Source organism: Danio rerio, chromosome 25 (assembly GCF_052040795.2).
Source record: "Danio rerio strain M-AB ecotype USA chromosome 25, GRCz13ab, whole genome shotgun sequence".
Lineage (NCBI taxonomy): Eukaryota > Metazoa > Chordata > Actinopteri > Cypriniformes > Danionidae > Danio > Danio rerio.
In genome coordinates, this window is record NC_141045.1 from 30130257 (window position 1) to 30155861 (window position 25605).

At 36.1% G+C, this 25605-nt stretch overlaps 1 protein-coding gene and 1 pseudogene across 16 annotated transcripts in view; both read right to left on the bottom strand.

Moving 5' to 3' along the window:
* asb15a (ankyrin repeat and SOCS box containing 15a) overlaps window positions 1-7937 on the bottom strand; it is an 18019-nt gene extending 10082 nt beyond the window's left edge. For 2 of the 15 annotated variants that reach the window (XR_015526586.1, XM_087312457.1), the window contains exons 1-8: window positions 7881-7937; window positions 7603-7673; window positions 7381-7473; window positions 7250-7287; window positions 6695-6826; window positions 3324-3482; window positions 3008-3205; window positions 217-388 (exon numbers count right to left, since the gene is read on the bottom strand). Coding sequence is in view for 13 of the 15 variants with exons in the window: in XM_087312457.1 (XP_087168583.1) it covers window positions 217-388; window positions 3008-3205; window positions 3324-3482; window positions 6695-6826; window positions 7250-7287; window positions 7381-7469 (788 nt within the window). In the remaining 2 variants the exon portion in view is untranslated. Of the gene's footprint in view, window positions 1-216; window positions 389-3007; window positions 3254-3323; window positions 3483-6694; window positions 6827-7249; window positions 7288-7380; window positions 7474-7602 lie in introns of all 15 variants that reach the window. The other 13 variants (XR_015526585.1, XM_087312455.1, XM_087312456.1 and 10 more) reach the window with 11 other exon arrangements.
* On the bottom strand, window positions 7716-24236 carry LOC100538200 (dynein axonemal heavy chain 12 pseudogene; annotated as a pseudogene). Its single transcript, XR_015526910.1, has 9 exons — window positions 24089-24236; window positions 23817-23976; window positions 19584-19826; window positions 19323-19497; window positions 17531-18060; window positions 12510-12663; window positions 12120-12277; window positions 7881-8018; window positions 7716-7730 (listed from the first exon to the last, which is right to left on the bottom strand). The product of XR_015526910.1 is annotated as a dynein axonemal heavy chain 12 pseudogene, transcript variant X1 (transcript).
* Between the last annotated feature and the right edge of the window lie 1369 nt (window positions 24237-25605).

Genomic DNA, 25605 nt, shown 5'->3' on the forward strand with positions numbered 1-25605 from the left:
AGTAGGCCTAAATCTGAAAGTCACGAAGAGGACTTTTAAGTCACTAAGGCAAACTACTGCTATAACAAACTACTTGGTATCACTAAAACACTAAAACAAATGATCATCAATCAATTTTGCTTCTGGACTAACGAAAATGTGAATTCTGACCGCATAAGTTTTGTGAATATGGGTCTAGGAGTGACAAAACTAGCATAGCATTAGCAATTTTCTTACAGGTAATGGCCATTGTATGCAGCACGGTGGATTGGAAGCTGTAAGGAAAGACTAGCGACATTTGGATCAGCCCCGTGTTGAAGTAAAAGGTCAATGCAATCCGGATTGCCAGAACCAGCAGCATCATACAACACGCTGTCTCCATTTGGTGCCTGAGCATTTACATCAGCACCTGTGGATTATAACATTCTGTTAGTGTACTAGCTCATGTAAATATATACAGCTGAGATCAAAATTAGAAAACAATTCACAGCAAAATGACAGTTTTCACTAAATTTGCTAGATGATAAACCATTCTAAAGTGACTGAAGCCATCTGACAGCAGGTTTGGGGATTTTTTTCTGCAGCAGGAGTTGGACCCCTATAGCTACAGTACATGGAAGAGTGAATACAAACGTTTATCAGAAACTCCTTCAGCAACATATAGTTGCTTCACTGTTCAACACTCAATCAGCCAACAATTTTCATACATGACAATGCCTCATCACATAGCAGAAAGGATACAGCAGTTCCTCGAAGCTGAAAATATTGAAATAATGAAATGGCTAGTTCATTGCTGTTCTTTACTGTTTCTCCCTATATATATGAGCAATATCTCACTTGTAGCAGTGCGATATAGCTGTATATTGGCAATGTGCGACCAGTAACGTTATACAGCCATACTGCTATAAGTGTGATATTGCGTTTATACAACAGTTTGATGGTATAATCTTGTATGTATATATATATATATATATATATATATATATATATATATATATATATATATATATATATATATATATATATATATATATATATATCAAACAGAGAGTCTAAAAACCCTTTTGTATAAGGAACTACTTTCTTCCACCATTCATTCATATCTGCAGCTGATGTCAGAACAGCAGAAATCGTTGCTAAGTCACACGTCACTTTAGAGCTAGAATTTGTATGTTTCTCCTGCAGGATGTCTAAAGTGATGACAAAACAGGTGATTTTGATGACATTTTAAGATCATATGGACTCAGTCTACAGAGTATTTCTCAGATCACAGTAACGCTGGTTAACCCAGAAAAAGATAAAGCAGCAAAACCACTACCAGATTACAGCTGTGTTTGAAACAAGGAGAAACACTAAATACACATGCGGGCATTTCTTCTTTATTTCTTTTACTGAACTAGTCTGCAGTAACGAAAACAGGAGACTCAATAGAAACAAACAGATGGCCAACCAAAAACTCATGGTTATGCATGGTTATATGTGAGTCATCTCACACTCAATACACTACATTTATACAACATACAAAAGAGAGAGACATACAATTTAATTATAATTTGATCATCTGCTGTTAGAAATTACGCTGTTTTTATCCTCTAAGGGCTTATTATGTGGTCTCTGTTGCCATCTTGTAGATGAACAACACCAACTGTCTTTGTTCTGTTCAGACATAGGCTAAAAGCCGCCGGCGTGCTGTCTCTCAGAAATGATAAACATTTAAAATAGATTCTATACTTATAAATAAACAGCATAGTTGCAATATAAACAACTACATTATAGCCTAAAAAAGACTCAAAAGTACTTTATTTTGTCCAAAAGCAGCAATATTCGTCAAACTGTAGAGTGTCCTCTGCTTGTTGCTGTATGTGGGCGAAATAATACACAAGGGTGAAGGTTTAAGAGGCTCCACGAGTGCTGTTATTTGCAGACTATCACACGGCTATAAGCCAGTCAAATTCAAAACCTGATAGAAATGTTTAGATAGATAGATAAATAGACAGACAGACAGACAGACAGACAGACAGACAGACAGACAGACAGACAGACAGACAGACAGACAGACAGACAGACAGACAGACAGACAGACAGACAGATAGATAGATAGATAGATAGATAGATAGATAGAAGTGCCTTTATTTTATAAGTAAATATATGTGGTTAACAGTAACATACTGTTTTAGAGCACTACTAGCATGGTATAGCCACAACTAAAAGCTGTACAAATTTTGACGATGATGTTATTCCTGAGAAAAGTATTTATACATTGCATTTAAAATATAAAAATGGAGCATGCTGCATTTAATTAAATTTTATTTCACACAATTTAGATTTTATTTTTTATATACTTTGTACAAATATAATTACATTCCCACAAAAAAAAAATGTTATAGTAAATACTATAATGTTTTTGACAACAGTAGTATATTATATTGTATATATTATAGTTTTCACAACTCTTGGTTAAGGAGTGCTGCAGTGGTAGCATTCTTTAGTTTTTACTGAAGTAAAGTGTTGTAGTATAATATTCCCATTATAGTTGTAAGAAACTACAGTATTTGGTCATTTGTAGTAGTATAGTTGCTGTGTTATCATATAGCAACTAAAGATTCACCTCAACAGATTAATTCAAGAATTTTTCTATAGTACTGTTCAAAAAAAACTATAGTATATTTACTATAAATTACTATAGAATTTTTCATGTGGATTTACATTTACAATAACAATAAGATGCTAGTATCACAGCACATAATCCTTTTTTGGATAGAATGCAAATGCACTTCAAGATGAGTTTCTTTTTGGCTTATTCAATTCATCTTTATTTCTGTAGTGCTGTTACAATGTAGATTGTGTCAATGCAGCTTAACATAGAAGATTATATTAAATTAAATAAGTAAATAACTTATGATAGATTATTTTGTTTATGAACTGTTCTCTAATTTTAATTTCCACTGTATTCTGTATATACAACGTGAAGCTGTAAAACTCCGTATGTTGTCTTTTTTAGTTAAACACATTGGTCAATCAGTATTACCGTAGTGAATAAGAATGTCCATTGCTTCTGGTTGTGCGTACTCCGCAGCAATCCCTATGGCCGTCACTCCGTGCTCGTTTGTCTCCGAAACGTCTCCTCCGTGTTGTAGCAGGAGCGTGAGGATATCAGTGCAGCCCACCTTGGCCGCCTCATGAACGGCTGTCCACTGTTTAGGACAGACTTGGTTCACCGATGCCCCTCGTGATAGAAGTGTAAAGGCGATTTCAAATGAATCTGTTCTTACAGCTCCAAAACAAAATAGGAACTTATTATAAAAGTACTAAAGACATTACAGTGGTTGCAAATGAGAGCCTACCCAACAGTAAAGGAGATTCATTTTTGCTGTTGATCCTGTTTGGTGAAGCTCCATGTTCTAGCAGAGTCCTAACGTTGTCATCCAGCCCAGCTTTAAGCGCCAAAATCAATGGTGTTTCTCCATCTGCGGTTTCCTCCTCTAAACTCAACCTGTAAGAAGCTAAGTATATAATGAATATATTTGATTTGAAAGTCATTCATTCTTTTTTTTTTTATCCAGTGACAAAACCAGCGTCACTGAATCATTCACTTAAGCGATTTATACAGTGGCCGACAGAGCTTAACGTGCTACAATTTAAAAAAACAAGTGCAATTACAAAATAACGCCAGCAAATTGAGAAAAGATCTTCATCAGTTTGACAGCACACATGCTGCAAATCGTCACAACAAACACATTAAAAAAAAAAAAAAAACGGGCTGCATTTTCATAAAACATAAACAATTATTAAAACACGCTGCATTTTCTCACAACACAAAAAAATGGAACACAATGGAAATGTTTCAAGGGGACCCAACAACTTGACAAATGCCACTTTGCTGTTACTATGGCTGTTTCTCAATTCCAAAGACGCAGAGAATGGACTTGTGTTCTTGTGGAGACCGGTCTTGCCAGGTCACCTCGGAAGAATGAACTCGAGAGACCGCGAGAACACAGAATGTGTTCTGTAAGAAATGAGATGCTGTGTTCTTCTTGATGGTCACATGACCATTATGCATTTCATCATTCATTCATTCATTTTGTTTTTGGCTTAATCCCTTTATTAATCTGGGTTCACCACAGCAGAATGAACCACAAACTTATCCAGCACCAGCAGCGGATGCCTTTTCGCATTTATAACAAAAAATCATTTAAACATTACAGCATTCATACAATGATTTAATATTTTATTTAATAATACGTTGCACAATACAAATAAAAAAGATTTTAAATTTCAAACAGATTTCAAATTTCAGCAAATAAACATCCTTAATAAACATTCTTAAATAAACATCCTTAAATTAAGATTTTCATGCTGATGTTTACTTTCACAGTTTCATTTAGGGAAACCCCTGAGGTAAACAAGTTATATCTCTGTACTTTAATAATAAATCTATCCATAATTCTGTGCTTCCCACTTCCTTTAACCCGCCGAAAGGATTTCTGGAACTTCTCGAGCGAGTTCGATGCTCAAGTCTACATCATCCAAGTCTACATCATCCTTCCTATCAAGGAAACATGCGGGAACATTCACACGTCCTCCATTCTTGCAGTCTTTTGGAGTTTTGGAACAGAACTTTGGCGATTGATGATGACATTACATTAACACAAGGACGCAAGATCGCTGAAGAATACATATTGAGAAACAGCCTGTTGCTCAGTGAAGTTGTAGGTGATCTTTGAAATGTGAGTTTTTTATGTGTTTATATTAATAACCATTACCTGAAAAGCCGGGTCCGTCACTTTTAGGGTCTCTTAGAAACATTTTCATTGTGTTGTGAGAAAATTCAGCAATTTTTGTAATTTGTTTGCGTTGTAAGAAAATGCAGCACGTTTTATAAAAATGTGTTTGTGTTGTGACGATTTGCAGCACATGTGCTGTCAAACTGATAAAGATCCTTTATCAATTTGCTGGCATTTTTTGTAATTGCGCGTTTTCTTAAATTGCAGCACGTTAAGCTCTTTCGGCCGAGGTAGATTTAAACCCACCAAGCAATTTGTTTAAAAAAAAAATAGACATCAAAACATAGATGTTTAGCTTAAATTTGAGCAGTCACCTAAAATCTAACTATAGTCCAATAATAGACAAAAAATGTGTTTGACAGCTTACACCTCAAAAATGTTTTTTTTTACTTAAAAAAACTTACTTTTCTAGACAAGCAAAAAAATGGTTTTGTTTTCAGAACTAATTGTAAAGCTAAACTCTCATTCTGGCATAATAATCAAATATTCTGAAGGTGTGCCGTAGCACAATGATTTTACGGTAAAATAAGGGTCTAATCTGATTCAATGATCTATGCTAAGCTAAAAGTGCTTCCAGCAGACCTGAAGATCAGCTGAATGTATTAAAAAAATGTAAAACTCAACTATTCAACTCTAGGTGCTTGTAAAATAAGCCTATAAAAAAGTGTTTTGATTTCATGTTTTACATTGAAATAGATTAATTTAAAGAGGCTGTGCATAAATTCAAATTTAAAATTTGAGTTACCTGTTGTAATTGAGTGATTTGTCGATCTGACAAATTTTAATTGGATGAACATTTTTTAATCTTATGCCTTACCCAGAATATAAAAATACATATAAATACATTTAGATCCTTTTCATTAATCATTGGAATTTGAAGAGACTTTCAACCAGCACAACAACAACAACAAAAATTCTTAAGACAATCAACTACTGCACCTTTTAAGCAAGCTTAACATCCAAGACTTTTTGATGTTCCACTCTGGATTAGCTTGCAGGACAGAAGTAGATGGTGATATCATAATGTTTTCTAAGACATTTTTGCTTAATTTCAAGATTCCAAACGGCAACTTTGTATATTAACGTCGCACCTCCCGGGAGAGGGGATTACTGCATGATTCCTCAATGGTCAATTGTATTGCAAAAGCTCATCTTCCTCATCTAGGTCACCTGATGGATCCATTTCTCTCGAGGTAAATGGAGGAAACTGTCGTTTTCAAAAATAATGTACCAACATTTTTTGAGTTTTCCTTAAAACAAGTGAGATAATCTGCCAATGTTTTAAGCTAAATAATATTTTTTTTGTTTTGACATAAGATTATTTCACTTACCCGATGAATTATTTTAGTTGTTTTAAGGAAAACTTAATTTTGACAATAATTCTTAAAACAAGACCATATTTTTGCTCGTCTAGAAAACCCTTTTTGATTTAAGAATATTTAGATATGTGGGCTAGAAACAAGGCAAAAAATCAATGTTAAACAAAGCAGTGTAGTTAAAGTATGTGTAGTAACTTGCTATTTCAGAAAAGCATTCCCAACACTGGTATAATTCTCATTTTCTTTTTTATTAGTGGTCGCCACGGCGAAATGAATCACCAATTATTCTGGCACATGCATTAGTAATGCATGCCCTCCCTGCCACAACCAAATAATCAGTGTGCACTTGCTCATGCAACCACTGAAACACACACGCCAGGGTTCTGGGAAACACACACACACCAGGGCCAATTTACTTTATCCAATTCGACTATACTGCATGTTTTTTGGTCTGTGTGTGGAAACAGAGCACCCAGATGAATCCCTCACAGATGGGTGGAACATGCAAACACCACATAGGCTAAACACAGAGCAAAATTAATTTCTCATTTGTTGTTTAAAAACATATCGCTTCTTGTATGCTTTAGCATTAGAATGTGTGCTTTAGCTCACCATAAAGTACCATCTCCAGCACCTGCACTGACTGCTGGATAGCAGCTCTATGGATTGGGTACCACCCCTTGGTATCCATCTCAGTGAATGCAGCAGGATAATCTGACAGTTCTTGCAGAGCAAAGAGGTCACCTGTGGGGCCAGATGAGAGCATTTTGCACTTTTCTTCTTCATTTTTTAATAATAAGAACGTCTTAGCAACATAGCTATTTATCTCTACTAAAAAGTAACACCACTTTTTTTTTTTTTTTTTTGAAAATAGACTCATTTAGATACCCAGACATTCTGACGCTGTGCCATATGACACAATAATAGGATGGGAAACATGCTAATCTGATTCAATGATCTATGCTAAGCTAAGCTAAGCTAAGCTAAAAGTGATTACGGCAGACCTGGAGATCATCTGATTGGATTTAAAAATTGTAAAACTCAACTATTCTAACTCTAGGTGACTTGTAAAATAAGCCTATATGAAAAAAAAAAGTGTTTTGATTCCATGTTTACGTAGAAATTAATTCAGTTAAAGCAAGCATAAAATCTGAAAGGAAGTATCACCTCGGAATATTGCATCCAAGACTTTTTGGTGTTCCACACTGGATTTGTTTGCAGGACAAAAGTAGATGGTAATATCATAATGTTTTCTAAGACATTATTCCAAAAGGCAACTTTGTATATGAACATTGCACCTTCCGAAGGAGGCGATTTCTTTGCAGGATTCCTCAATGCTCAGTTGTATTGCAGCATCAAGAAGCTCATCTTCCTCATCTAAGTCCATTTCTCTGGAGGTGAATAAAATCTTTTATAGAAGCATGTAATGATCACTTTGTTCAGGTTATGTGTTTTTTATGTCAAGTGTTATATTACAACCAATACCCAAAATTCTCAGAACATTTTAATATGACACTCACTGTATGAAAGGTTGAAGTGGACGGTCAGTTTCCAGAAAGACACTTCTGCTGCACTTACAGCGAATTCAATTCTTTTTCGAGGTAGTTGTTTTCACAGAAACATGAATATTTTTTTACAGTTCTAACAGCTGATTCAACATTTATACACCACAAGAAACTAACTTTATGTTAGTTTCAAAGAAAGGCTGAACTAGGGCATGCACAAGCGACACTTCATCTGCCACTTCGAATGAATCATTCACGCTTCGCTGAACAGTAAACAAAGGCTGTAATCTCACCTTGTGAAACACAGTTCCAGGGAAATCACGCGTCTCGTACTGCTGTGCCAGTACTTTAGCTGCACCCAATCTGAACTTGAGTGTCCCACTTCCCATGCCCAAAACAGCAACAGACATGCGTCTAAATTTGGCCTTCACCTGCTCTGGCCTTCAAGTCAAAAGACAAATGACCTATTTTTTTTTTTTTTTTTAATGAATTATTATAGTGTGTTTTTTTAAATGTGTAAATTGTCTGTAACTTAATTTTGAACTGAAATGTATATACATACAGTTCATACAGATTATTAACTCTTATTTATTCTTTAGAGCATGACATGACTGAGAACAGATTTTTTTTAAATATGAGTTTTAATAACTAATTTCTATTAACTAAATTATTTTGTCTTTGCTATTATAAGGGGGCTAATAATATGGCTCTTTAAGTTTGTTTTTTACTGCAGCCAAACGGTTAAAGTTTCCATAAAACATCCTTTTTTAAAATGTATTTTAATAAATAACAACAATATTTTAATGAATAAATAATTTTCATTTATTTTAAATAATTTTTTTTATGTTAATACACCAAAAAAATTAAAAATTAAACTTTTGTATACAGTCTTAAGGCATAGCTTAGAGTACAGTAGCTTATATACTGTGTGCAGTGCAGGTATGACTGTACAGCTGAGGAAATCCCAAAGTTACTGCAATGTAACATCCATGAGGTCAATGAATAACTCGAGAAGGAATCTTGGAAAATCTCAAAGAAGGAACCTTAGGGAAAAAAAAGCTTAATCTTTTACAGCTCTTGGGCAATGTGTTTTTGGTGTGCACGGTCAAAAGGAATGTATAAATGAATAAAAAAGCTGCTTAATGAAAGAATAACTATGAATGTGAGTAGAAATATAAATCAGTTTACAAATTAACTGTACAAAGATGTTTATGTAAAAGAGCCTTTGCATGATTTATTAAACTGATTATAAAATGGACGCAGGATAACAGACGGACGGAGATTAAAAATAAAGCTTTGTTCTGACTCAAAAGCTTCTAGAAGGAAGCATAAATGACAGCGCAACAGGCTTGATGACAGTACAATAGCACTGACAAAGTGAATATAAATACCACAGACGGTTATCAAATCATTTAATCACTTGGCAATACACAGGATACACCATGGTGCGTGAAAATAATTAACATCATAAAAGGCTATTTGTGTTGGGAAATAATAAAGTACCAATACAGGAAGGAAGGAATTTGGTATCGTTTATTCAGTTAGTCTTTATATAACTAAACATTCAATGAAAAAACATTTTTTAATTAAAAAATATTCACAAATTCTTAATTTTTAAAGCTGAAGATACTTAAGTTTACTTATTAGTTTAAAGTCTGCATGAACCGGGTGTTGCTAAGACTTTTATTTCAGTATGTTGATGTGCTTCCAGCTGAAACGTAGTATTAAGTAGGGGGTGGGGCTTTCATTTTGCACATCATTCCCTCATAACAAACTAGTTTCTTTGGAAGCCCTTAGGGTTAATGTACTTACTGAAATGACATATCGAATGGGGGCTGGAGCTTTCTTTTTGCGCATATTTCACTAATGGCAATCTAACGGTAAAAGGGTTCAAATAAATTGTTAATCCACTGAAAAAACAACACTTTGTTTTGGTCCTCTTGAGCTAGCAACATTTTACTTTACATTTAAAATGACCCAAGTTATGTTTAAAGTTAGTAATAATTTCCTTGCAAACACAAAGAGTATGTTGATGAGTGTGAGCTTGTGAACATGTGATAAAATAATTCCCCAGCAAACTGTACAATCCGATTCAATGTCACGCGAGTTCTGAACAAACCATTGCAAAAGTGATACTATTTTTTTTATCAATAGTTGATCATGTTTTTCATGCAAGAATGTAACGTTTAAAAACTTAAATCTGTGGTTTATTTCTAAAGATTGTGTCATTTTAAATGAGTTGATAGCTCAGATTTCTAACCAACCAGGTGTGTTTAACAGTCTTTGGTTTCATGAATCAATTATTTTTCTTATAGTTTATTACGTTTGGCTAAGCATAAAATTGTTAATTCCAAAATCTCCTATTTCCATGTTAATCTTAAAATTTAAATAAAGGTGCAGTAGTGCAACCAAAAATTTTGTGTCAAACCTGGATGATTTTTTTCAAGTTATTTTTGAAGATGTTGGAAACCAAATTGCTTTTGGGGCTGCAACAACATTCTTAAAAATATATATATATATATAGTAATAATAATAAAAAAATATGTATTTCAGTATGTTGATGTGCTTCCACAATTAAAGTAAATGATCTACATGTGTTTATATCTATTTTTATACTCTGGGTAAGACTAAAAATGATCATCCAATTAAATAATAAATATTATATAAATATAATATAAATAATAGTAAATATTGTCGGGCCGACATCTCCCATAATTCCATTAGCCCAAAACTGTCTGTCAGCAAATGTACATGCATTTACAACATGTGCACAAGAGACAGTCACAGTCACGGTAAAATCAAATGCTGAATTGAAACTTCTGAATCAATCCTGAATCAAAATTGGAGTTACTTTTGCACGCTGGAGGAAAAATGACACCATGGCTAAAGCAATTCTTGTAGACATGTAATGTTAAAACTAAATTAGTCCCCTAAAGCTGATGTAGAGTGTGCTATGAATGGGTTATATACACAGAAGTGTTGTTCAGCCACTAATATCTCCAGGTGAAAGATTGATGTGACTATTTTCAGTTTCATAAGGGAACTTTGACAGCATTAGTAATGTAGATTTATATTTAGTTTAACAACAAAACATCAGCAAATAGTGTTATTCTGCGTAACCTGCTTTACTGAGGTGAAGTTTTATATTCGCATTGGTTCATTTTTGAACAATGACGTGCTCCCTACACAGTTTACCACACTAATATTTGCTCTGAAATAGCATGTAAGTGTGGCTTATAATAATTGAAATTCCTGGACATAACCAGCCAAACACTAACTACATTTGTAACTGGCGAATGACATGAGCTAGTGGATTGTTTGCTGTTGTGTTGTGGTGCACACGTTCGTGATTTCAGGAGGCGTGACTTGAATCACAGTCCCTTCCCACCACCCAAAGGTAATATGCTAACCGGTTAGCATTTTGGCAGATCACCTTCTGCACCTTTAAGTAGGGGGCGGGGCTTTCATTTTGCACATCATTTCCTCATAACAAACTAGCAGTTGCTATGGAAGCCCTCAGGTTTATGTACTAAAATGAAATATTGAGTAGGGGCTGAGCTTTCTTTTTGCGGATCTTTCACTAATAGCAATCTAGCGGTAAGAGGTACCGAATAATCTATTGTTGATCCAATACTTTGTTTTGGTAACCTTAAACAAAATAAGCTATGTAAAAGTTAATTTCACATAAACTTTACATTTAAAATGACACAAGTTTTGTTTAAAGTTAGGAATAATTTACTTCAAAACATTTTTTATTATTAATTCAGAAGGGATGGATGTGAATTGATCAGAGATTTTAAGATGTTGAAAATAAGAACAATTTTATGTGTATGTTTATTTCTACATTTCGAATGACATTATGGAATAATCTGGAACAGATTGTAAAACAGTCTCTAGATAGTAAAAGGTTGTATGCAGATATATTTGAGAGACAGAGAGAGGTGATTTTGAAATTGCAACTACATGAATGTATTATGAATATTCAGTTGGTGATAGCAACACTTTAATTTTACATTTAACTAAACTAACATTCTAACGCCAGCCATATATTAAGTACATGCAATTAATTAATTTTACTCAGTAGTTAAATGAATTTGCACTGTAATTATGTCACCTTCAAATAAAATGTAACCGTAGTGACTGGAGTAGGGTGTAAAGTTTGTGTTTGTGTTAAAGAAATGTACAAATGGTGTAAGCACTTCAAAAATGACTAAATCAGCACAATTTTTGAGGTTTCTTTGGGGACAACTATATATTTTACATTTAATTCACTTACATTTTTAAAAACATATAAGTTAATGTAGTTAATGTCGACGTTAATACCTTTATGTGGTCCCAACACAAAATAAGGATAAAAGAAATGGTAATCGATTGATTTTTGGGGGGAGAAAATCTTTTTTTATTCAAAGATGTGTAGATGTTTTATTGATTAAGATTGAATGTATTTGTGATTGAACAATTGTGTGTGAAAAGTGTATGGTTGTTTAGTTTAAAATAAATTTTAAATAAAAAAAAAATAAAAAACAGGACACCTTGAAGGCAGATCAAGTCAGATAATACTTCTTGTACAGCAGGTAATTTCTAATCATAGGTGGAAAGGAATCCATTATAATGGTATTACAGAGTCTTTTAACGGTCATGTGCTTTCTGATTTCCAGACGACAGAGGTGCTTCAGGGATCGTGGGTTGTCTGGAACAAATTCAAAAGCTATTAGTCTGCGTTCCTGGAGACTGTGGAGCAATCGATCTGTTGCTAGAAAAGTGATATTACAGGTACTATCTTCTTGCATGCATTGGGTCATTTTGTCACTGCGAGCTGCAGTTTAAAGAAGTTCCTTCATTTGACACAGAATGACATTCCCATATGTTAAGAAAGACTGGCTAAACAAATAAATGATTGATTGCGAACCCATTGAACTCACTCAAGATGGCACATATCTCTGCCCACTCCTTTTTTTTCTCCAGAATACATCTGAGACGTGAGCAGACAGGGACGTGGCTGACATAGTCCAGTAGAATCAGAACCACTTGTCCAGACAGTTCAACTAGGCACCACAAACTCATGAAGTCACAGAACTGAGCTGTAATAGGAAAAAAGTTTAAAAGCCATAATATTCATAGTCTTAGTCTTATAAAATAACTAATAAAATAATAAGACTAAAATAAAATAGTCTTATAATACACTACTTGGACTTCATTATTCCTAATCTATTATCTGCAAGCCAGGCTCATTCTGAAAATGCACTGCTATATACATTTCTAGAGAGCACCTAATACATCCCAGCAGCTACTTTTTTGAGAAGGTTGTTGCACTTGCATCATCAGGCTTGCACTCTAGGCCTTGCATGCTCAGGCACTCACACTTCCTATGCAAGTGACGTCATTTACAATTGACTCCTGCACCTGTCACATCACTTGAAATCAACACAAATAAACCAAAAGTAAGTTTCCAGTTCATTTGCCTTGACAGTGACGACGTTGTCAAATAATTCTAAGTACTTAAGTTGTACACCATGACACTATATGAAATCACAGTTGCAGCGCAGCTTTAACAGTCTCTACATGATCCCAGCCCAGTTTTATAGGTCCTCCTAGCATAATGTCAAGATCAACTCAATAAGGGAACATCTTGACTCGCTTAATGGAAAGAAAGTGGCACAGATGATGTGTAACATCCGTTACCTCAGAGATTTTTTCGCCTCTGTTACGGTTTATTCTTTATTTAGCCTTCTATATTATTATTATTATTATTATTATTATTATTATCTTCATGATTGTGTTGTGGTAGAGTTTTTGTTTTATTAATTGCTGTTTTCTTTTTTTTGAGGCTGGCTCCGCCTTGCACATGCCGCTAATTCGGCTTGTCGCCTTTATAAGCAGAAGCTGAGTGCGTGTCGTGATGGCTTTTGTTTCCAGCGCGTCTGACTGATCCTCCCGATCTTGTCTGTCTTTTGAGAGTATGACCCGTACTTGTTGAATCTCTCCGTACCTTGTCCTGATGAAGGTCTGAGACTTCTGTGCGCGTTTTGTGCAGCCGCTGAGGAGCCATGCTGGTGTTGTTTAATTGAGGATTTAATTTTTTGTTGGCACCTTAATTTGATCGGATGCTTATATTCTGGTCTCTAAATAAATAGAAAATTGTATTTCTGGTTTCCTTTTATGTTGCTAACCCCTTCCCTAGACGAGCCTAAAAAACTGGGGTTCGTAACACATCAGGAACACCCTTAATTTAAATAACCGAAGGACTTTCATGCAAGAAGCCACAGCTAGCGATTGTAAATGACGTCACTTGCAGAGGAAATGTGGTTGCCTAAGCATGCAAGTCCGAAAGTGCAAGCCTGTAGGTGCAAGTGCAAATCTGCAGTCAGAATCTATTGACATTTTTTTGCAGTTTTTATTTTCGTGAATCCACCAGAGGCTGCTGTGTACACCTTTTGAACACCTTCAGTTCGCACATGCTGTTCTTGCGTAAAGCCACCAGAGGCCGCTGTTGACTGGCTGTTTGACCGACTGAATGACTGACTGAATGATCGACTCACCCACCCTCCACCTTCCCTAAACCCAACCAATAGTGTTTAAAAAAAAAAACGATTGACCCGCCGACCCACTCCTCTAAACCCAACCTACAGTTTAAAAAAGCAATCCAGTTAGATGAAAGTCCTCCCATGGTTTTTACATTGTTTTCAGATTTTACCACATTCTCACCCTGTTATTTACATGTTTATTTTATTTTTTGGATTTAGTTTTTGTCCTACCTGCTTTCTAAACCTTCACCTGACTTAAACCTTGTCGTTGTGGTCAACTTTTCTCTGCATTTTAAGTCTGGCGAACTAACGGGATAACCTAACAGCAGGAAAGCCGTCCATATGGAGGTAAGTGGTCAGCTTTTTAGCGTGAAAAGGAACCACGTCATATTGCAGTTTTAAAAAGTTTTTAAAACCTTTTTACATTCATTTTGAAGCCATGCGTTCTTCTGGCTACATAATTTGCGATCTCCAGAAATGTATAAAGGGTTACGTTTTCAAAATGAGCCTGTGTTGAATATCAAACTGAAGCTTTTTTGTAAAATATTGCTAAAAAAATCAATGCTGTCTCACTGCAATTCATAACTTTTTGACTTAATGGCTAATTTATAAGAATTTGTACTATGATTTGCTCATCCACCAATGACGGTTGGGTTTAGGAGTGGGGTTTTGTGCCATACCTCCTTTTGAAATTCGAACATTTTCAAATTAAAAACTAAACTAACAAAACATAAAAATAGTTAAGTTTCCTTGTGAGCACAGTAGCTTCCATCGAATTCAGAATCTCGCCGGATGTAGTAGGTAATCTGGGTACTTCTCAAATACTTTTTTTTTTTTAAATACTATAACTTTAAACATACTAGGCTTGCATGCTGTTATGTTAACTAGTATGGAAGTATGCAATTTAAGACAGTCAATATTTCTCAACCATGTTCCTGGAGGGCCACCAACACTGCATGTTCTAGATCTGTGCCCATCAATATTTAAAAAAAAAATTAATAAATAAAAAATGGTTAGATCTAACCTTGTTTTGGACAAATTTTAATTGGAAGCCAAACCAAGTCACACTTTGCTGTCAGTTGTAATGTTTTCTCCTTTATTTGTGCAAAATATTGTTTTGTACACAAGAAACACTCACCAGCCACTTTATTAGGTACACCTGTCCAATTGCTCATTAACGCAAATTTCTAATCAGCCAATCACATGGCAGCAACTCAATGCATTTAGGCATGTAGACATGGCCAAGACGATGAAGAAGAAAGGTGATTTAAGTTACTTTGAACGTGGCATGGTTGTTTGTACCAGACAGGCTGGTCTGAGTATTTCAGAAACTTCTGATCTACTGGGATTTTCATGCTCAACCATCTTTAGGGTTTACAGAGAATGGTCTGAAAAAGAGAAAATATACAGTGAGTGGCAGTTCTGTGGGCACAAATGCCCTGTTGATGCCAGAGGTCAGAGGAAAATTGCCAGACTGATATGAGCTCATAAAAAGGAAAGAGTTATTCAAAAACCACTTGTTACAACCAAGATCTGCAGAGGAGCATCTCTGAACGCTCAATACATCCATCCTTAAGGCGGATGGGCTACAGCAGCAGAAGACCACACCAGGTGATGAGTCTCTATGAGTCTTTATTCCTACTGCGACATTTGGATGGTAGGGTCAGAATTTGACATCAACAACATGAAAGCATGGATCCATCCTGCCTTGTATCAACGGTTCAGGCTGCTGCTGGTGGTGTAATGGTGTGGGGGATATTTTCTTGACACACTTTGGGTCCATTAGTACCAAATGAGCATTGTGTCAATTCCACAGACTACCTGAGTATTGTTGCTGACCATGTCCTTCCCTTTATGACCTTTATGTAACCATCTTCTGGTGGCTACTTCCAGCAGGAAAACACACCATGTCATAAAGCATGAATCATCTCAGACTGGTATCTTGAACATGACAATGAGTTCACTGTACTCAAATGGCCTCCACAGTCACCAGAGCTCAATCCAATAGAGCACATTTGGGATATGATGGAATGGGAGATAAGCATCAGTGATGTGCAGCCATCAAATCTGCAGCAATTGCGGGATTCTACATGTCAATATGGACCAAAAACTCTGATGAATATTCAGTACCTTGTTGAATGGGTCCGTGACGTCATTGACTTTCGCTTTAAGATTTAAAGGGCTAGCATTGTACCAGACCCCCTTAAGTGGTTTCTTTGAAAGTTTACAATCTATATTTTATGCACATATGCATCACTTTGGTTATTATTTGACTGTACAAAAGTTATTTACACTTAAACACACAGTATTTTGGACACCCGAGCTGGGTATTTTACATTGGTTAATTTTCATATTTTTCATATGACACATGTTATAGCTCAAATGAAAGCTCTTGCCAGTGTTCACACGGTTCTAGTATTCTTTTTACTGAATTATATTCACATATCAAACAGTTGCCGGACGAATCGCTGTGTTTCCATGGCGCAGAAGTGCAAACAATACATTTATGATCGATAAGCAGCCCCAGATGGCACAGACAGCTGTCCTTTCTTTGCCTTATGCTGTGCAATTCAGGGCCATTTCTCCTCTGTTTTTGAGGTGATGTGCATAAGTAATCCTTTTATATGTCTGTCGTGGTCCAAACACTGTGAATTATGTTTGATTAAACAAATGAATAGTGAAATATGAAAACAATGATCGCTCCCTCTGGCTTGTACAGCACCTCTCATCAGTTGGAATACTATAACTTTTGCATAGATTATAGTAGAGACATTTATCTTTTTTCCTATGATTACAGACATCTGCAGGAACCACCAAATTTAATTACAGCAAGCTAGACCACACAGAGCCTAAAAGGTAAACTTTCAAATTTGAGTTTATTAAAAAAAAAAATACAAAAAGCGCCTTTTTTGTTTGGTGTTTATTATAACTCAGATAACATATACAGTTATTTTAAACACTTTCAATAGTGTTTTATGAAAATTCAAAGGGTTTTCTTTAAAATGATACCAAATATTTGCATTTACACCTCTGCATGTGGATTTGGGAAGCTTTTAAATTTGGGTAGGCAAAATTCATCGGAAATCCCAAAATAACAGCAGAGCTTAACTGGTTAAGGCAGCAATGAAGGCAAAAGGGGGTCCAAAACGGTACCTAAGGTGTATCTAATAAAGTGGCCGGGAGTGTATTGTTTCTATCAGATTGCAGTTGCGGTATTGCATAAATATATATTGCTAATTAGTATAATAAAAAAAAAATAGTCCTCTAGAATTCATCATAACTGCCAGTTTTTGATGCATTCTGGTATTTCCTCATGATGTTGTCCTAAAATCTGTGTAGGTGTAGGTTTTGGAACAGAACTTTTCCCCAATTTGTTGTTACTGTAATATATTTGGATTATGATCAGACTCAAAACTCACAGGTATTTTGTCTTATCCATCACAGATGACACAACATGCTCTTTGTGCATGTATGTTCTTCCAAGGAAACCCCATGATTGAATGGAAGTCATGGTGACAATAAAAACATTTGTCTACATCAAATCCGTTATTAAGAAGTAATCGCATCATCTCTTCATCCTTTAGGCAGTACTGTAGAGATGTGGGAAATACTGTGTCAGTGAACACTGGGAGGAAAACTCATACCTCCCGGCTCTGACTGCCACTAGGAGGTAGTGCAGGGGATCCAGATCAGGTTTGGCCACAGCATCCAACAGCATCTCAGTGCAAGTCAAATCTCCATTAGAGACGGCAAAGTAAAGCACACTCCTACGCATGTACTGTAGTTGTCAGAGATGGTTTGGTCAAGTAGGCTGTTCACGTCAAAACCACTGTCAATCAGGAGCTGCAGGCACTGCATATGACCTCCATTTGCAGCAGAGTGTACGGGACTCTGGCCAGACTTTCTGACAGCTGTCCGGCTTGTGACTGATATCAGTATTTGTAACACACTGTAAATAAAATTGCTATGACACAGGTAAGTGCATTGTGAGGCTGTTTTGATCACTTACCATGAGCGTTATTAGGGTTTTCTGTGCCATATTTCAAAAAAAAAAAAAAAAAAACATTACCATATTCAGAATTATTGGTTCTCTTGTAAAATATTTATTACTTTTCAAATATTTCAAAAGTAATGTTCAACAGAGCAAGAAAATTTTCCTAACACAGCATTTTCTGTTTTATTTTATTTTATGGAGAATATGTTATTTATTTTAGTTTGGCTTGAATAAAAAATACAAAAGAAAAACTGCTAAGTTCATTAATATTAGTATTTTTATTAATTTTTTTCTTTTTTCAATTGGTGACAAAACAAATCACTGTTGTCCAGTGGTGGAAAAAGTACTGAAAAATCATACCTAAGTAAAAGTACCATTACGGGCTTAAAAATGTAGTGCAAGTGGAGTAAAACTATCTGTTGTAAATATTACTCAAAATATGAGTAAAAAGTAGCCCCTTTTAAATTTACTCATGAGTAGTGAGTATTTCACTGTTAACAGCTGATGTGTTTACATTTAATTTGTGGATGTGTGTAAACGTAACATTCTGTAGTGTATTTAGTTATTGCCCGGCAGGCACACAATGTCTTAAGAAGTTAATAGTAGGTTAGATTTACCAACCAAACATCACTGTCATTTGACATTGTTATTGGACGTAAAAATAAAGTTGCCCTTAGACGCTGGATCAAATTTTGATTTGAATTAAAATAGAATTTTGGCCACCTAACATCACAACCTAAATCTAACCTAATATTAAAGCTTTTGATGCTGTGTGCCTGCTGGGCAATAACTAAATGCACTACAGAATGTTTTTACACACATCCACAAATTAAAGGTAAACGCGTCAGCTTTTTACAGCATAATACTCACTACTCTTGAGTACTTCTGAAGGGGCTACTTTTTACTCATACTTTTTTGTAATATTTACAACAGATACTTTTACTCTACTCGCACTGCATTTTTAGGCAAGTAATAGTACTTTTACTTCGGTATGATTTTTCAGGACTCTTTCCATCACTTGGTGGAACTTACATTATGCTCTAACTGTCATTTCATAAGAAAAATGTATATTAAAAAAAAATTGGATGTACACTGTTATACAGTACATTGTTAGGAGATAAATTTGACCAGTGGGAGACTGAAATTGTGTTTACATTAAAGTAAAAAGTATATAAATTATCAATGTGTTTAACTATCTACAATTATAGAACACTTACAGGTAGTGACCTTCGAAGGCTGCATGATGTATAGGAAGATGTCCAGTTAAACTCGCTAGGTTTGGAGAGGCTCCATTTTCAAGCAGAAGGTTCACACGGTCTGAGTTTCCAGAACCTGCTGCATCCATCAACAAACTTTCACCCTTATATGACTGTCCATTCACATCAGCTCCTGATCAAGACGGATAAATTAAAACGGATTCAAATAAATGTTTTTGTTAAATTTTGGTCTCATCTACACTATCGATGTTTCTCACCATTTTTTAATAAGCACTTGGAGGACTTCTAGATTTGCGCACGCTGCTGCTACACCCAACTGGATGACACCCTAACAGTCTCTAAATGACACTTGTCTACCACGTCTTAGCAGCAGCCTTAGGATGTCAACACAGCCCAACTGAGCAGCTTCATGTAGTGCAGTCCACCCCTTTGAACAAATCTGATCCGCTAATGCTTTATGTGCAATGAGAGTGTGCACCATTTGATAAGACTGGACTCTTACCGCTTGGATAAAATAAACAGAACTATTATAGTTATTATGGAAAATCGAAGAAAAAAAATGACTAACACAGGAGTGACCAATCCTGTTTCTGGTGAGCCAGTGTCCAACCAATTCAACTTGCCTAGATATTTCTAGTGATTCTGAACACCTAGACTGTTTGCAAAATTATGGTTAGTTTGATTTCACCATGTAGGATATGTTCCTGTTGATCCTGGACCTAAATTTCAATCAAATTTAGGAGATAGCCTACTCAAAAGAAATCCACTCTTTTGTGTTTCCCTGCAGTCTTCTTAGAGACTGTGCACGTACCTCGTCGCCAACCTAATTTCACCCTCATGTTCCTGGATTACCATCTATGTTGATCCTGGAACAACATTCTAACTAGCCAATCAGAATTAGGGGATACATTTACCGTTTATGTTTAGGCTTATGGTTAGGGTTATGCACTTCTACATGATTGTTATCCAACAATTATTCCCCTCTGATTTTGGGAATAATTTACAGGTATGGTTGGGTTTAGGGGTAGGGAAAGGGTATGAATTACATTTTCCAACAAAAATTATGTTCCAGGATCAACATAGATGTTAATCCAGCATCACATCGTACTTGGAAAAATCATGACGTGCGTATTTTTTCATCCTCAACTTTCTTAACCACGCTAATTTAATGAATGCTTGTGTTTTTTTTTTTTTTTGTTGCAAAGTTAACTATGGCATAGTCTCCCACAGACAGATCTGTGTTTCTTGGATCACTACTTTCATCCTCAGGTCACTCTTCGTCAGACACATCATCAGCTGAGACAAGGACATCACTTTTCTGCTAACTATGATTTCTTTTTCGATTTTTCCTTTTATTTGCTATTTTGTTGTTTTTTTCCCTGCAAGTCTTTCTTTATAAGCCTTTTCAATTGTCTGCTTCTCAGGTGTATCAGTTAGGATCGCTGTCTTCACACGCTTTCATTTGGATTGTGTACTGGGGGGACATTTGAGAAGTGGTAGCGTTTCATGAGGAGACACGTATCCAGGTTTGCTGGAAACATGGCACATTCATGTAGACCAATGAATGAATTAGCATCAGTGAGTGAATTATCTATAGGTGGATCATCTGCAGGGGGTAGATCATCCAAATCTTCTGTAGTGGCAGGCTGAAGCTCAGGATTTGGCCAGTCTGACACCATGGATGGTGCTAATGCTTCATCAAGGACAAAAATTCTCGGTTATATGCAAAAATTCCAGTAATCCTAAATCCAAAAGTGATGTTGCGTGGTGTCACTGCTGACATGTAAGCCTCATTTACAAGTCCTACAATCTGGTAGACTAAATTTAACTTGCGCCCTATGTCTTACTTTACCCCACTGCCACATTTTAGAAAAATTGTTCATAGATAGTTCATCAACATGTATGATAAACGTTTTTCTACTTGAATATTTTTGCTTTGGCACAACAGCTGATTAAGTTGACAGCAAGAAAAATGACTTATACATGCAAAAAAAAAAAAAAAAAACAATTGTGGAAAAAAACATGCTTTCCACAGCATAATGAATTCCTGCCCTTCATGGTAGAGTGGAAATGGAAGGGGCTTGAAAACAAAATTGTTATAGAGTGGTATATAAAATCCAATGCCTAGATACAAAGGGTTTCTCACATTACCCGCTGTCTCACATTACCCCATTCTACCCTAAGTTCACAGTTTATGTTTACTGTTTAGGCTTACAGTTATGTTTAAGTGCTTCTACATCATTGTTATACAATATCAGTTGAGAATAAAGGTTAGGGATGGTTTAGGTGTAGGGACTAAGTATGAGTTACATTGCAATTATATTGGAATAATGTTCCAGGATCAACATAGATGTGAACCCAGGATCACATCCTACTTAGCAAAATCACACTTTCCACAAAATCACCCCCTATACCTTATTGCACCTAATGAACATTTTGAGGAAGCAGCCATTTGCAGTGTTGTCTGAAATGTTCGAAAGTGCTCTCAATCAATTCAACACCATGTAATGCAATAATGAGTGTACAACAAATGTACACTGAATGTCTATAGAATAGAGATTTTATACGATTAATGAATTTTCTAGTTTTTATCGATTTTCTTTTCAGCTTAGTCCCTTTATTAATCAGGGGTAGCCACGGCAGAATGAACCCCCAGCTTATCCAGCATATGTTTTAGGCAGTGCATGCCCTTCCAACTGCAACCCATCACTGAGAAACACCCATACACTCTCATTCCCACTCTTTAGCTTTCTCATTTCACCTATAGCGCATGTCATTAGACTTTGAAGGAATCCGGAGGAAATCCACACGAACATGGGAAGAAAATGCAAACTCCACACAGAAATGCCTACTAACCCAGCCAAAGCTTGAACCAGTGACCTTCTTGCTGTGAGGCGACAGTGATACCCACTGTGCAACCCTACCACCAATTTTCTAGTTTGTAGTTGTTAAATTAACGTCTGTATAAAGAAATCAAAATAATATAGACTTAAAAATACTATTAAACTTACAGACAGCCTGCTAAGTATTTAAATGTGTGTGAAAAGTGGAAGCAAATGGTCAGACTTTGATTGAGTAACAAACAATTTTTCAGTGGATTAACCGGCATAGGCTCATTCTAAAAACATAGCCCTATACATTTCTAGAGATTATGAATCATGTAGCCAGAGTTACTGATTGCTGCATTTTGTCTTTAAAATGAACGCTATGGGGCGTTATGATGACGGTTCTTTTCTCGCTTACCAGCTGACCACTTACCTTCGTATGGACGGCTTTCCCGCTGGTGGACTTGAGACACAGAGTAGAGTTGACTGTGTCAATGGGGTTGGATTCTATTAAAGAACGTTACAGAAAGCAGTTAAGACAAAACAAAAGCCAAAACGTAAAATAACAAAGTAAATAACAGGGTGAAAATGTGGTAAAAGTCAGGCTGATGCAAGGGCTTTTCTTTTTCTGGATTGCTTTTGAAAACACTGCAGCTGAGATTAGGGAAGGGTGTGGGTGGAGGCATCGGTTGGTTGGTCAGTCAGTCAGTCAACAGCAGCCCCTGGTGGATTTATGCAAGAACAGTTTGTGCTAATGGCACTTGAAAAAGTGTACACGATAGCCTCTGGTGGATTTGCGAAAACAAAAACTGCAAAAAAAAAAAAAAAACGTTGCTTTTGGGATGTATTTTGCTCTCTCCAGAAATGTATATACGTACGTAATCAGAATGAGCCTGGGTTGGAATTAACTGGTTCATGAATTAATTGTTCACTTAAAGAATAACAATGTGCGCTAGCAAAATAAATGATGTAAATTTAGATTTCAAACATAGTTTAAGTAACTTTCAAATGATTTGACTAATAATTTAATTTAATCTGAGGAATTCATCAACCAGCAAAACACAATAAAAGACATCCTTTCTGGCGCCCTCAGTGCTCAAATTACTCACTTGTTTTCATTCCCTTCTTTAAGTGGACTTTATTAGTGGACTAGTGTATAACAGTAGAGCAATGGTCTCATACTCAATTCCTGGAGGGCCGCAGCTCTGTATAGTTTAGCTCCAACCACCTCCAACTTACACCTGCTTAATAGTTTCTAGTAGTCTTGAACTCCTTGATTAGTTGGATCACCTGTGTTTGATTAGGATTGGAGCAAAACTGAGCAGAGCTGCGACCATCCAGGAATAAAGTTTGAGGCCTATGCAGTAGGGGCAATTTCGGATACAGCCCTGGGTTAGGTTAGGGGTGCACAATCCTGTTCCCGGAGATCTACCTTCCTGCTGCAACCTTGGTTAAACACACCTGTCTTTAATTACCAAGTGCTTCTTCAAATCCTGCTGAGTTGGTTTAGTTGTGTTTTGAGCAGGGTTGGAGCTGAACTCTGCTGCAAGGTAGATCCCCTGGAGCAGAATTGGTTGCCCTGGTTTAGATGTAGGAACTAAAATCTATAGGACAGTTGTTCTCCAGAATGAGGTTTAGACAGCAATAAATTTACTTTGTTTTGTTTTACCCAGCAGGAGAGGAGACTACATTTTACTGTTGGGGTTATGGGTATAGCACTCCATGTTCCAAAAGAATCCCGATGTTCTCCTCCAGGCCTGTTTGAATGGCTAAAGTTAGTGCAGTCTCTTCATTCCTACATCTTCCCTCTAGGTCTGGCTGACTGGAATCTGTGGATGTAAAATGTATTTATATACCATCACAGTCTTTGTTTTCAGTCAATTATGCAATTGTCATATTTCCATTTCATCAGAATTGTGTTCATCCATGTCCAGCACTCACACAGAATTGCCTCCAGTACTTTCCCTGAGGGTTGCATGGCAGCTCGGTGGAGAAGTACAAGTCCTTCACTGTCCACTTCATTGATGGCTGAGGAAAACTGCCTGAGCTCATGGATTACTGCGGTATTCCCTTGTGATGAGGGAACATGAACAAATTAAAGATCAAGCCTATTTAAACCAGCCAGTTACATTCATGTATTTTGGGAGATGGTGATGAATTTATTTGTTTTAATTCCAGCAGCTATAAATATTATTAAGATGTTTTGTACACATATTTAATTGAGGATTGAAATATCAAATATTTCACAACATATTCAATATGATCAGAGAATATTCAGAAACTTTGCATGCCCAAATATAATGTTGTTTTATTACAAGGTTGTCTGGAACACTTGATTCTGATAAGTCAGTCACGACATTCCAAGGTATCTAATTCCAGAAAACAACTGCTGAAACTAACACAGGCTCTTCTGGATTTTTCAAACCGTCAGTGAATACATTCACATCCATATTCTTGTGTGTCATGCCACTGGTTGGTGCGAAAATGAAAGTCTTTGAAAGCAATGATGTCATGCACATACATATTTTAATTTTAAGGAGAAGTAGATTAAAGTCAAGTGCAAACAATAACACAACAATGGTGGAATACATGGTTTGGCTGCAGGTTTATTTCACCAGTGTATCAGGCTTAGGTGTGACTCAATTTTGGTTCGCATAGCAAAAATTTTATGGCCCACACAATCAGCTTTTGCTCAACCCACTTAACGCAGTAAATTATGGTACATTCCTGGACCAAGTTTGGCTTCCAGAAAGCGATAGTGTTTTCAAAGCACAGACTGACCCAATCACTCCCTTTCCTAAACCCAAGCGACAGTGTTTTCAAAAGCAAACTAGTAAGAGAAAAGCTCTCAAGGCCACCTGATTTTTTTACCACGTTTAAAAATCTTACCACATTCTCACCCTGTTATTTACTTGTTTATTTAACTTTTTGCCTTTTGTTTTTTTTTTTACACGCTTTCTGGAACCATTCTTTGCTAGACTTGAACGCCGTCATTGCAGTCAAGTCCTCTCTGCGCCTCTTTTGCCCCATAGCATTCGTTTTAAAGATGAAATGCAATCATACGTAGTTCTGGCTACATAATTCACTCTCGCTACAGAAATGTATTGGGGGGTACATTTTCACAATGAGCCTGTGCTGACCGTAGTTCACGGCGAATCTACATACATCCGTTCTGAGCTGCTGACTACATGTCAGCATACTTGTTTAGTAATCAAGGTGACAGCGACAAATAGTGGCTTGGCATAAAATATGCATTATTTTGGGATATTGTTTCAAAAAACACTTTTTAGCAACATTATTGTTGTTGTCCATTTTCTGTTATATTCTTTTTTTCATTAGTAGAGCTGTGGCTTCTTCCAATGCCCCAAATGTAGACCATCTCTTCCAAGTACAGTGGGACAAGTTGGAGCCAAATGGTGCAATAAGCTGGCCCTCCAAGAAAACTAAATTCCCAATAG